Source organism: Vipera berus (genome assembly GCF_964194415.1).
Source record: "Vipera berus genome assembly, chromosome: 1".
NCBI lineage: Eukaryota > Metazoa > Chordata > Lepidosauria > Squamata > Viperidae > Vipera > Vipera berus.
The window spans coordinates 75,453,238-75,465,343 of NC_138202.1; the positions used below are offsets into that span (position 1 = coordinate 75,453,238).

A 12,106-nucleotide genomic window follows, 5' to 3' on the forward strand; every position below is an offset into this window, starting at 1 on the left:
AAATTGATTTGGCAGCAAGTGAATTTATGGCTTTGTGGTCTTCAAAGGCAGCTGACGCAGTATGATTGTCAGGTGATAAGCGTATGAGTGACTGTTGCTAGGGCCTTCTATTCCAGGTAGGGCCTGTCAGCTTCACTAGGTAGACTAGTCCAGGAAAACAACTCCACAAGTTGGAGTTGTGGAAAACAACTCCACAAGTTGTAGTTGTGGAAAACAACTCCACAACTAAAACTTTTGAGATTGGTTACAGTAACTGAATGATTGTGCCCACTTCTTATACTCTAGTGAATTAGGGAAGCGTCTGTCTGAGCTGCTTCCAAATGTTTTCATGTTCTGAACTTAAAAAAATGTTTCAGCCCCAGAGTAGGCAAATAGGTTTAAACATATAGCGGGAGTATGTTCCAACTAACCACCTCCTTTACATGAAAGTTATGCACAGCACTATGGAGTCTTTATATGCACAGATTACTTGCTTCTTGAGAATCCTGACAAATAGTCTTCTCAACTCTGGGAAGATAGGCAAGCCACTTAAGCTAGCATGCTTATAAATCCCCCATAAACTTTAGTAATAGATAAAAGATTTTAGAAAGACCAGCTACAAACACAGGCATAGTGGAAGAAAGAGGATATATGTGTGGCTTCACACCCATCATTCTGTTGTCCCATACTCTTATTGATTGAATGTCTTCAAAGGTCTACTTAGTCTAACAGCTAAGGAAGTGAACCATAAGTATGTATATAGATGTTAAAAAAAACATTATACACTTGCACACGCACGCATGCACCTATCTTGTACCAAACTCTGGGCAGCTCACACCCCAAAAAGCAAAACAACATCCATCTTCAATAAAGATTCCTTTCAGTTTTCTTGGTATGATTTCAGAAGTGGTTTGCCTCTGCCGCCACTTCTTCCTGCTCCTTCCTAGGCTTCCTGCTTAAGATGGGACTAAAGCTCATAGTCTCCTAGTTTCTAGCCTGGTGCCTTAACCAGTACATCAATCTGGGCCACTATAAAATAAAGCATCCACAGTAAATTAAGAAATTGACAATAACAATAAAACCGTAAGAATATTTTTTTAAAAAACCAGATAATGAAATAAGGCGTAGCAATAATAATCACTGATCAATAAAATCAGATCCAGATGATCCAGGTCAATCAATGAAGGCTCTAGAGAACTGCTCAGTATTGCACATCTTCTGGAATGCAATCATGGTGGGAATTATTTTCTTTCAATAAGAACGCTATTCCAAAGAGCAGGCACTTCCATTGAGTCATATGCCTTAGCTATATGGGAGACAGATATAAAATCCAGCTGACTTAAGAGTTGCTGCTACTGGTGGTAGTGATCCTGAAGGGATTTTATTATGTTTAAGGTTGAAAATGTTTCATGCTTTAGGTACAGTGGATTGCTTACATGAAAAGAGCATGGTAAGGGGATATACCTTTCCAGAACAAAGAGATCTGGTCTTGGTACTAGGAACCAAAAGGTACAAAAAAATAATTCCTAGATGATGACTCATACACAACAACCCAGGTCCCACCATAACTCCTTTTCCCCCAAAAGGAGTTATGGTGGGACCTGGGTTGTTGTGTATGAGTCATCATCTAGGAATTATTTTTTTGTACCTTTTGGTTCCTAGTACCAAGACCAGATCTCTTTGTTCTGGAAAGGTATAAAAGGTGGAAGACATCTTTCCTGGTTGTTGCCTTCATCTCTCTACCAGCCACGAAGTGAGAGATGGCCACCCAACTCTATTTTGATCAAAATAAAAGTTGTTTGTTTGCTGAAACCTCGGCTCAGGAGTTTCTTTTGGCTCTTTTAAATTCCTGAGTAATGCTGGGGAAATTGTAAGGCTAAGTGTAAAACCTTACAATCCATTTACATGTGTGTGTGTGTGTGTGTGTGTGTGTGTGTGTGTGTAAATTTACATAAAAGGCAGCCTTTCTTTACTTGGAGCTTTTGAAAAGTGCTAGAACTCCCAGAATTCCAGTTCTGTCTTACTGTTTTTTTAGCTTTTCCATTTTTCTTGCTGGTGCTGTACTGAAGATCTACCCCACAACTAATATTTCCATTTGGAAACCATTTCCAGTGCATTTTAAAACCAACATACAAATAGTGGGGGTTTTTTTAAAAAAAAGAATGGTAAGGAAGCATAGTTCTGAGGAATCTATCACACCTGTGTGCTTAGCATAATTGAGAAGGAAAAATCTAAGTTATTTTGCAAAAATAAAAGTACGTTTGCAGTAGCAGTTAGCAAATATATAAAAAAGCAATATGATTCAAATTCCCCCATGAACTGCCAGATAGAAAGGTTGGATATAAGTTAAGTCAATGACTAACAAATGAAATAGTGTTTAATCCTGTTACTTAAATTATGTTTTAATAATGTTAATTAACATTAATTTTATACTGAATAGGATCAGATAATTGAGTATTTAAAGGCCCTACTTCACTACAGATTTAAACTGTATTTTAACATCTCAACTTCATGTCAAAGAAGTTTAGAATTGCATTCTGTCACAAGGAATCATTATTTCTCATTGAAAGTTCTCTTTATCAAGCTATCTACTCCATTATTTTGGAATCATGTCAGTCAAGATGGCTATAATCCAAGTTATGCTGTTGTGTTAACACAGTCTGATGCATCTGGGTTCTCCAAATATATGCTCTCTGTAATTTTCCTCAACAAGTGTTTGACATACTAAAACTGATAATGTCAAAATGCTTCATGTTGCCTCACAATCTCAGTTGCACTTGCAATAGTGGAAAAAAGTCTTAGTCCATGCAGAGTGCACGCACCAAACCCTCTTCCAACTAGTTCAAATGTAGACCAAGACTGTATGGACTGAGATAAAGTGAAGAGGTGTGTACATGAAGATGAAGCTCCTCTTTGAAGAGCTGCACGCCTCCCCCAAAGTCATTGCATTCCATAGTGTTCTGTAATGGTTTTCTAACTTATTGTCTCATGATTTCAGTGTTTCTTCTTCCTAAAGAAAAAAATGATTTTGATGGAGGCATAAGATGAGTATTTTTAAAAAAATTACCTGTTAAAAGTATTGCTCATTTCTTATTAAAAAAATGTTAGACTGTGTCTTAGCTAAATGAAATAGCTAGGATAAGGCTAATCTTCATTAATGGCTCCTCAATAAATTGTTATTGATGCAGTCAGGCCTATGTTAATTATAACAGAATGACATTTTTAAAATTCCAGTTCTTTTATACCCTGGAATTGTATCTATAGGATCTATTTGTTTGTTCTTGCTATCTTCAAAGTTACAAAATCTGCTGTTCATTTTGTAGCAGGCACCTGCCAATGGTTGATCAGCTTGGCGACACACTTCCTGTTATAAGGCCACAGCTCCTTGAAATGAGATTTATGCAAACTTGGCTACTCTGATGTCACACTGGGCTGTAACAGTTTGAAGACTATCTATGCTCTACAGAGGCTTGGAGAAATCAGGAACTTACGATACATCTAAAGAAAGACCTCACCTTAGAATTCTTGAGGGAAACTATAAAAAGTGATTAAGCCCAGAATAAAAAAAAAACAACCAAAACCTTAATCACTACAAAGGGTCTTCAAAGAATCCCAGGAATTTTGTTTCATGTTTTTATTTTTTTTCTTTCGTTTGATGTCTTTTCAAAAAGCTGGATAACTCAAATTAGAATATTAGTTCACAAAGAAATTGGCTGAATGTTACAGGCTTGCAAAATGGAAGGCTTTTCCCTCATTTCCCCTGTGAGTATGTGAATTAATTATGGTTTTGCCTTTCTGCATTCGCCAACGGAATTGATTTGCTATTGAAGATTGCTGTATTTCTGGTACTCATAATTCTTAAAGTTTTTGTGGTGGTGCCTATTGAATGGGAAGTTAGTATTTCCTCTCTCATACTCTTTATCTCTTTCTGTTTTCACTGATAAGGCACTGTTATTATTTTAAGGCTTTAGTAAGTTGATAAAGTTTATTAAGAAATCTGGCTTTGTGGTTGAAACACACATTTATGGCTTCATAATATCTGGCTATAACATGAAGGGTAGCAGATAGGTGTGGCCAGTCTATTCATTTATCTCCCAATTCAGTTTTCTCAACAATTTCAATTTAGGATAAAAAAGAAATAATTTCCCTGCCCAGATTAATTGAATGGAATATTCAGGATAATTTTTGTTGGTTAAAAAATGAAATGCTAGAATACTGTAACAATCTAGAGTCTGGACTCTTCCTTTTCTGAAGATATCCCGTTTACTGAATCAATTAATATGGCAGCTTTATCATTTTCAAAGACTTTCACATATAAATTTAATTGAGAAACATGTATATATTTGATCAAAAGCAAGAGGTAGATTCTACAAGTGTTGGATATAGCCGAGAAACAATCAGACAGAACTATGTCTCATTGTAATCTATTTGTCCCATTTCTAAAGACAATTTCTTTAGAGCTAGTTCAGTCATGGATCATGTTTTCTTGTACATAATGGTGCATCTTTTTTCAGGTAATTCTATAAACTTTGATTTATCTTATGGTTTGATATATAATGGAATGGTTAACCAAGAACAGCAGAGTAAATGAACATACATCATGTATTCAATTTGCACGTTTAGTTATAGTTGGAAGAGTTTGATATTACTTAGGATGTGAGTAAAACAAAATATCTATTGTTTTGAAAAGTCCTTGAAAATTATCATTCTCTATGGCCATGGTCTTAAGACATTTACTTCTGAGTAAATCCCCTTACTTGGAACTTTAATTTTAGTAAGTTGGTAGGTTTACGTTATAACTGATTTGACTATGCAAATCCTATCTGCCTATACCTAATATTTAATTATAGTATGTTGAGATATGGGTGTATTTCATGAATATTAAGACCCAGGAATGTGCACATGCATGATTCTTCATGTTGTCTATATTTTTGTCTGAGTATTTTTTGAGTATTTTTGTATGTAATCTTAGTACTGAAACTATATATATATATGCTCACTTATAGTTTCTTCCAACTTAAGTAGTATCTGTGTATTTTAATATGGCATGGAATTTAATGTAGCATGGAATTTAACAAAAATATATATGCATTTTCTTCCAACTTAAGTAGTGTATGTATTGTAAATATGGCACTGTAGAATGGAATTTAACAAAAATGTACATGCAGTTAAGTTTAAAGTTTTTCATTGTCTTTACAAATATGAAATAGTTAAGGGCTTTTTTGTATATCACCCTTCAAAACAGATGAGAGCACAATTCTTTGTCATATTCTTAGATGTCTTAACAAACAGGAAGATTATACACTAAATCAATTAAGCCAGTATTGTAATGTCTTTCTATCATGATATCAAATTCAGATCCTTCCTGTATCAAAATGTGGAATGATTGTTACCAAGCTCACATTAACCACCATTCCAGTATATAAGGGTGTTACATCTACTGAGAGGGCAGTCCCAAAGAATAATAATGACAATATGGGAATTTATCTGCCTGATGAATTTGTCTAATGAACAATCTTATTTCATTCCCAATCTCCATCTCCTTGCAGTTTTATGAATGTTTACATAGCTTCTGGACTGCATACTCATATATGGTATTCATTTCTATGTCTTTAGGTTTGTGCAATTTAGGTCTAATCCAATTTAGATCTAATCTAATTTTTATTTGATTTGGAAAATAGATCTGTTCAAATCAAATCCAGATGGAACAATATATATTAGACTTACATGATTTGAAATATATATGTAGTAAATATGCAGTATTCAGTTTAGTTAGATATTAACCTGTGGCATCTATATTAATATGGAGATAAAAGATTTTTCACCATTTTGAACAAATGTAATCTTTTTTTACTGAATGTTATGCCTTGATGAATATTTACTGGTAAATTGCATTGAATTAATTGGGACTTACTTTCTGGTAAATAAGCTTAGTTTAGGCTGTGAGAAAGAAGCCGTGGCCAAAATGGAATTTAAGTAGTATCTTTTAAAATGTGTATTTCTTTTTCATCTTTTAAGTGTAAATCTTCAGACTTCTTATAATGTTTACAAACTCCTCATTACTTCATCTCCTATTATAGAAATGTAGCCAGAAAGAATTTTTTTAAAAAACAGAAATTATATTATTGATGGTCATCAGACAGCCAGATGTTTAGACTGGATTTGGCCCTTCTATCCATCTATTGAGTTTTTCCCAAGGATCCGGGATAAGGAGATGCGGTTGTTTAATGATATTAAAGGTAATCATTGCAGAATGCAAGCTGTTCCAAATAAGGCTGCCTTTTGCAATTGACAGTTATTTCTATTCGTCAGAAAGAGCTCAACAACAACAACAACAAAACTGATATATTTACAGTTGTTGTTAGTTGCGAAGTCATGTCCGACCCATTGCGACCCTATGGACAATGTTCCTCCAGGCTTTCCTGTCCTCTACCATCTTCTGGAGTCCATTTAAGCTCACGCCTACTGCTTCAGTGACTCCATCCAGCCACCTCATTCTCTGTCGTCCCCTTCTTCTATTGCCCTCAATCTTTCCCAGCATTAGGCTCTTCTCCAGTGAGTCCTTCCTTCTCATTAGGTGGCCAAAGTATTTGAGTTTTAGCTTCAGGATCTGGCCTTCTAAAGAGCAGTCAGGGTTGATCTCCTCTAGGACTGACCGGTTTGATCGCCTTGCAGTCCAAGGAACTCGCAGGAGTCTTCTCCAGCACCAGAGTTCAAAGGCCTCAATTCTTTGGCGCTCAGCCTTTTTTATGGTCCAACTTTCACTGCCATACATTGCAACTGGGAAGACCATAGCCTTGACTATACGCACTTTTGTTGACAGGGTGATGTCTCAGCTTTTTAGTGTGCTGTCTAGATTTGCCATGGCTTTCCTCCCGAGGAGCAAGTGTCTTTTAATTTCTTGACTACAGTCCCCATCTGCAGTGATCTTGGAGCCCAGGAAAATAAAATCTGTCACTACCTCCATTTCTTCCCCATCTATTTGCCAGGAATTGAGAGGGCCAGATGCCATGATCTTGGTTTTCTTAATGTTTAGTTTCAAACCAACGTTTGCACTCTCCTTCTTCACTCGCAACAAGAGTTCCTCTTCAGTTCCTCTTCACTTTCTGCCATATTTACAGTACTCTGGTTAATTGCATAGTCAGCCAGATGTTTAGACTGGATTTGGCACTTCTATCCACCTAGCGAGTGTTTGATTAACACCTGTGATAGGCAGATTATTATTATTATCTGTTTGCAACAATCTGAAGTCACAGCTGCCAATTCTTTAGCTGGTGTTGACCTTCATACACATTGAGTTCTCCCCAGTAACCTAGGATGTCATAAATGTATTGGTATAGTACATGTGCACATCCAAGCAGTGTGATCTTTTGCAATTTGCAGATAGAAATTTTGTCAATGCACGTATTTTCTAAGTGCTCTCCAAGATTTTTTGGTATGGCACCCACTGTGCCGATAACCACTGGGACCACCACGGCTGGTTTATGCCACAATCTTTCAATTTCTACTTTCAGGTTTTGATACTTAATCTGTTCTCCAATTCTTTATCTTTGGTTCTGCTACCCTGGCATTGCCACATCATTTATCCTCACTTTTTTCTTTTTGACCACAGTTATATCTGGTGTGTATTGAGCCAAGACTTTATCAATCTGTATTCGGAGATCCCACAATGTTTTAAATTGCTGCTTTTTTTTTTACTATTTTTCAACTATATATTCCCAGCAATTTCTGCTTCTTTGCACAATCTGCACTTTTGATGATTTTTTTTCAATTCTGGCCTTGACTGCTTTAATTTGAATAGTTTGTTCTTGCTTAGCCTTAAACCTTCCATTTCTTTTCATAACGTTCCAGTTGTAAGCTATTGCCAGGTTTTATTTTCATCTACTTTCCCCTTCAATCTTTTGTAGAAGCTGATTGTGTAATGTTTTTCCTTGCCAGCATTCTGTTCATGTTTCTATTACATTATTTCAATATTATTTTTTTGTTTCCTGTACATTTAGTAAGTTCCACTTTTTAACTTTCATCAATGCTGTCTTTTACATAGTTACCTGACAATGCATGCTTTTCTTCTTGTACAATTTTTGTTAATTATTATTATTATTATTATTATCATTATGTTATTCCATTCACCCACTCACACTTGTTGCTATTTGTGAATGGCTGCCCTCAGGGATATTCAGCATACTCAAGTGTGTGCCAGGGGTTAAAACATTATGTTTATATGTCTATCTGGTACACATGTAGAAATGACAATCCATGTAATTATAAAACGTAATGCTAAAAATTGTACACAGCTTGATACTGAAAATATAATATTCTATGGATAACAAGTCTTCATGCAGTGAAAACCTAGAACATTATTGCTGAGAAGATATACACTTATTAAAAATATGCAAATATAATACCCTTCAAGGATGGCTGCTTCTGTACTAACCAAGATGACCAGAAAATCAAGTTTCCATCCTTTACATTTTAAAAACAACAAAGAAGAAAGGGAGGAAGCCCCTCTTTTTGGCATATTCTTTCTGAAGTAGAAAGTTATTACCGAAAGGGAAAAATTGTGGCTTCTCAGTTTAGAAAAAAATCCTTAAACTACAGAAGGGTTTATAGAATTATGAATGGTGTAATGCTAATAGACAGCTGTATTTCACTCTCATAACACCACATCTTAGGTTACCCAATGAAACTGATTAGCAATAATATGTTCTTATTTTTTATTGAGTTAAGTGGCCCAATTGGTTTTAAAGTTAAGAGTTTGGACGTTATCGCTATTTGAAATATGAGAAATATAATTCTGCTGGACTTTTAATTTTAGAATAATGTTAAAGAGACTTGCCTTTTTAAGACTAATTGGAATGAGTTTACTAATTTTGCAAAATAAATATAAATGTATTTAGCCCACATTAGGAGATTCACATAGGCTAATTTTATCACATTTCATTATTTTATAATATATATTAACTGTCTAGGTCAGACATGTCAAACTCACGATGTCACGTGACGTCGCGCGACGTATTGGAACTTTTTCCTTTGCTGGCAATGGGATGGGCGTGGTTTCTCCGTGACGCTCCGGCCCGCGGGCCAGCAGTTTGACACCCCTGGTCTAGGTAGATTGAGACAATTGCTTTAATCATACATTGTGTGATGCTGTTGGCAGTTATATAGTCTTCTTTAGAAAAACAAGTTCTTCCTCACTTATGTTTGTATGTATGTATGTATGTATGTATGCATTTATTTATCTATTTGTTTTAAGAACATATGCAGCTACCTATATATACCATGTTCCAGAGCAGCTCATAGCAACCAATAAAAACAACACAAAAATTCATTGTATCTCCCATCAAGATGCCAAAACCACCCATAATGTTGACTGTGACTCAACCTCATCCTAGCCTAATGTTTCAAGAAAGTGTTTAGGTGTTCATGGTCTTCTGGAAGATTAAAAGCATAGGGACCCCCAAAGTCTTAGGTGTGGAGCTATTTGAAAGGGCTAGGGTGGCTATAGACAAGCCATGCCTCCAAGGTCCCATTAGGCCCCACTTATTGTCACTTTGGAAGATAATCACGATCAGTTTAGTTTAGTTTTATTGGATTTCTATACCGCCCTTCTCCCTAGGGACTCAGGGCGGTTCACAGGGCATATATAAATAGGTATACAAAAATTAAAAGAAAATTAAACCATGCCCAATTAAAGTATAACAATAATGAAATAATAAAACCAATTAAAAACCCAAATTCCCCTTCAGGCCAGACCAGCTAACTCAAACAAGTGGGTCTTCAACCCGCGACGGAAGGATCGGAGGTCCGATGCCATCCGGAGCTCAACCGGCAGTTGGTTCCAAAGTGCTGGGGCACCCACAGAGAAGGCCCTCCCCCTGGGGGCCACCAGTCGACATTCCCTGACTGGAGGCACCCTGAGGAGGCCCTCTCTGTGGGCACGCACAGGGCGGAGGGGAGTTGACGCCGGCAGCAGGTGGTCCTCGAGGTATCCCGGACCCATGCCATGTAAGGACTTGAAGATCATAACCAAGACCTTGAACCTCACCCGGAAGACAACTGGTAACCAATGCAGCTCGCGGAGCAAAGGTGTAACATGGGAGTACCGGGAAACTCCCAGGACAACTCTCGCGGCCGCATTCTGTACCAGTTGGAGCCTCGGAGTGGTCTTCAAGGGAAGCCCCATGTAGAGAGCATTACAATAGTCTAGGCGAGAGGTCACGAGCGCATGAGTGACTGTACACAAGGCATCCTGGTCCAGATAGGGCCGCAACTGGCGCACCAGGCGAACCTGGGCGAAAGCCCCCCTAGTCACGGCTACTATATGATCTTCTAGGGTAAGTCGTGAATCTAGGAGGACTCCCAAGTTGCGAGCCCTGTCCACGGGGGGTAAAAGCTCACCCCCCATAGAAAGGGATGGAACATTTTGAATGTCCCGGGATGCTGGAATGTACAGCCACTCAGTCTTGTCAGGGTTGAGTTGAAGTCTGTTCATAGGGTGACCAGTAAAATAGACTTACCATAGTTTAAAAAATACCTACACAAAATAAGTTTGCTCCAAAAATCCAGGAGAGGGGGACCAGAAAAATTGCTCATCCTATTAGACCATTTCTTTAAAACATTAAGGGAGTAATTCCTATCCACTAAAGCATTAAAGAGCCTCTTGTTGCGAGTGAAGAAGGAGAGTGCAAAAGTTGGGTTGAAACTAAACATTAAGAAAACCAAGATCATGGCATCTGGCCCTCTCAATTCCTGGCAAATAGATGGGGAAGAAATGGAGGTAGTGACAGATTTTATTTTCCTGGGCTCCAAGATCACTGCAGATGGGGACTGTAGCCAAGAAATTAAAAGACGCTTGCTCCTTGGGAGGAAAGCCATGGCAAATCTAGACAGCACACTAAAAAGCAGAGACATCACCCTGTCAACAAAAGTGCGTATAGTCAAGGCTATGGTCTTCCCAGTTGCAATGTATGGCAGTGAAAGCTGGACCATAAGAAAGGCTGAGCGCCAAAGAATTGAAGCCTTTGAACTCTGGTGCTGGAGAAGACTCCTGCGAGTTCCTTGGACTGCAAGGCGATCAAACCGGTCAATCCTAAAGGAGATCAACCCTGACTGCTCTTTAGAAGGCCAGATCCTGAAGCTAAAACTCAAATACTTTGGCCACCTAATGAGAAGGAAGGACTCACTGGAGAAGAGCCTAATGCTGGGAAAGATTGAGGGCAATAGAAGAAGGGGACGACAGAGAATGAGGTGGCTGGATGGAGTCACTGAAGCAGTAGGCGTGAGCTTAAATGGACTCCAGAAGATGGTAGAGGACAGGAAGGCCTGGAGGAACATTGTTCATAGGGTCGCGATGGGTCGGACACGACTTCGCAACTAACAGCAACAAAGCATTATCTTCTCTTTAACTGTAGAACACAAAGAAATTTAACCAGTACAATTCATCCTGAAATTGGGATACAGGAACTGGCTTTGGTTTGCTTACCCAGTTGTATTTAATAAGCCACAAATGGTTGGGTTTGCACAATTACACTAAAGGCATTTTTATGTAATATAGTGGTAAGGAATTCTTGGTGGATCAGACAATCATCTCATGGAAGTAGGGTGAGATCTACCATGTTCAGGGATATTTTCCACACTTCTCTGGCCAACTGTCTTCTTCTTCCAGGACATAAATCTCTTTATTCCCACAGACTGTCTCTGGATTCACCATGTCAATGGTTAATTATTTACCACAATATTATATTTTAACATACTTGGGTGTGATATTTAGTTTTCTTGCTTCAAACATAAAAGTACTTCAAGATTGCTCTGGCTGGAAGAATCTACACAATAATGCCTAGTGTTTATAAGCTGAATCTCTGATGAAGTTTTCCAGATTTTTCTCCTGCTGTCATATTATCTTTAATTGAAACTATTTTTTAATTAAGTAGTTGATTTTCTCATAAACTTGTTAATATTCACATGGAATCTACATGGTTTCATGAGGTCATCTTTTTCTTCAGCAGCAATATTTTAAATTGATTGACTGAATGATAGTAGTTTTGCGCAGCTTCTAGAAGATGACTATAAAAGAAAATGAAATGCTTCTGGTGTATCGGTACTAAATCAGGAGCTTGGGAATCTGCCT

At 37.6% G+C, this 12,106-nt stretch overlaps 1 protein-coding gene across 2 annotated transcripts in view; it reads left to right on the forward strand.

Moving 5' to 3' along the window:
* Positions 1 to 3,319: 3,319 nt before the first annotated feature.
* The window catches only part of SPI1 (Spi-1 proto-oncogene), a 41,376-nt gene continuing 32,589 nt past the window's right edge, over positions 3,320 to 12,106 (forward strand). The window contains exon 1 of one of the 2 annotated variants that reach the window (XM_081339759.1): positions 3,320 to 3,741. Coding sequence is in view for 1 of the 2 variants with exons in the window: in XM_081339758.1 (XP_081195884.1) it covers positions 3,697 to 3,741 (45 nt within the window). In the remaining variant the exon portion in view is untranslated. The remainder of the gene's footprint in view (positions 3,742 to 12,106) is intronic. The other variant, XM_081339758.1, reaches the window with a different exon arrangement.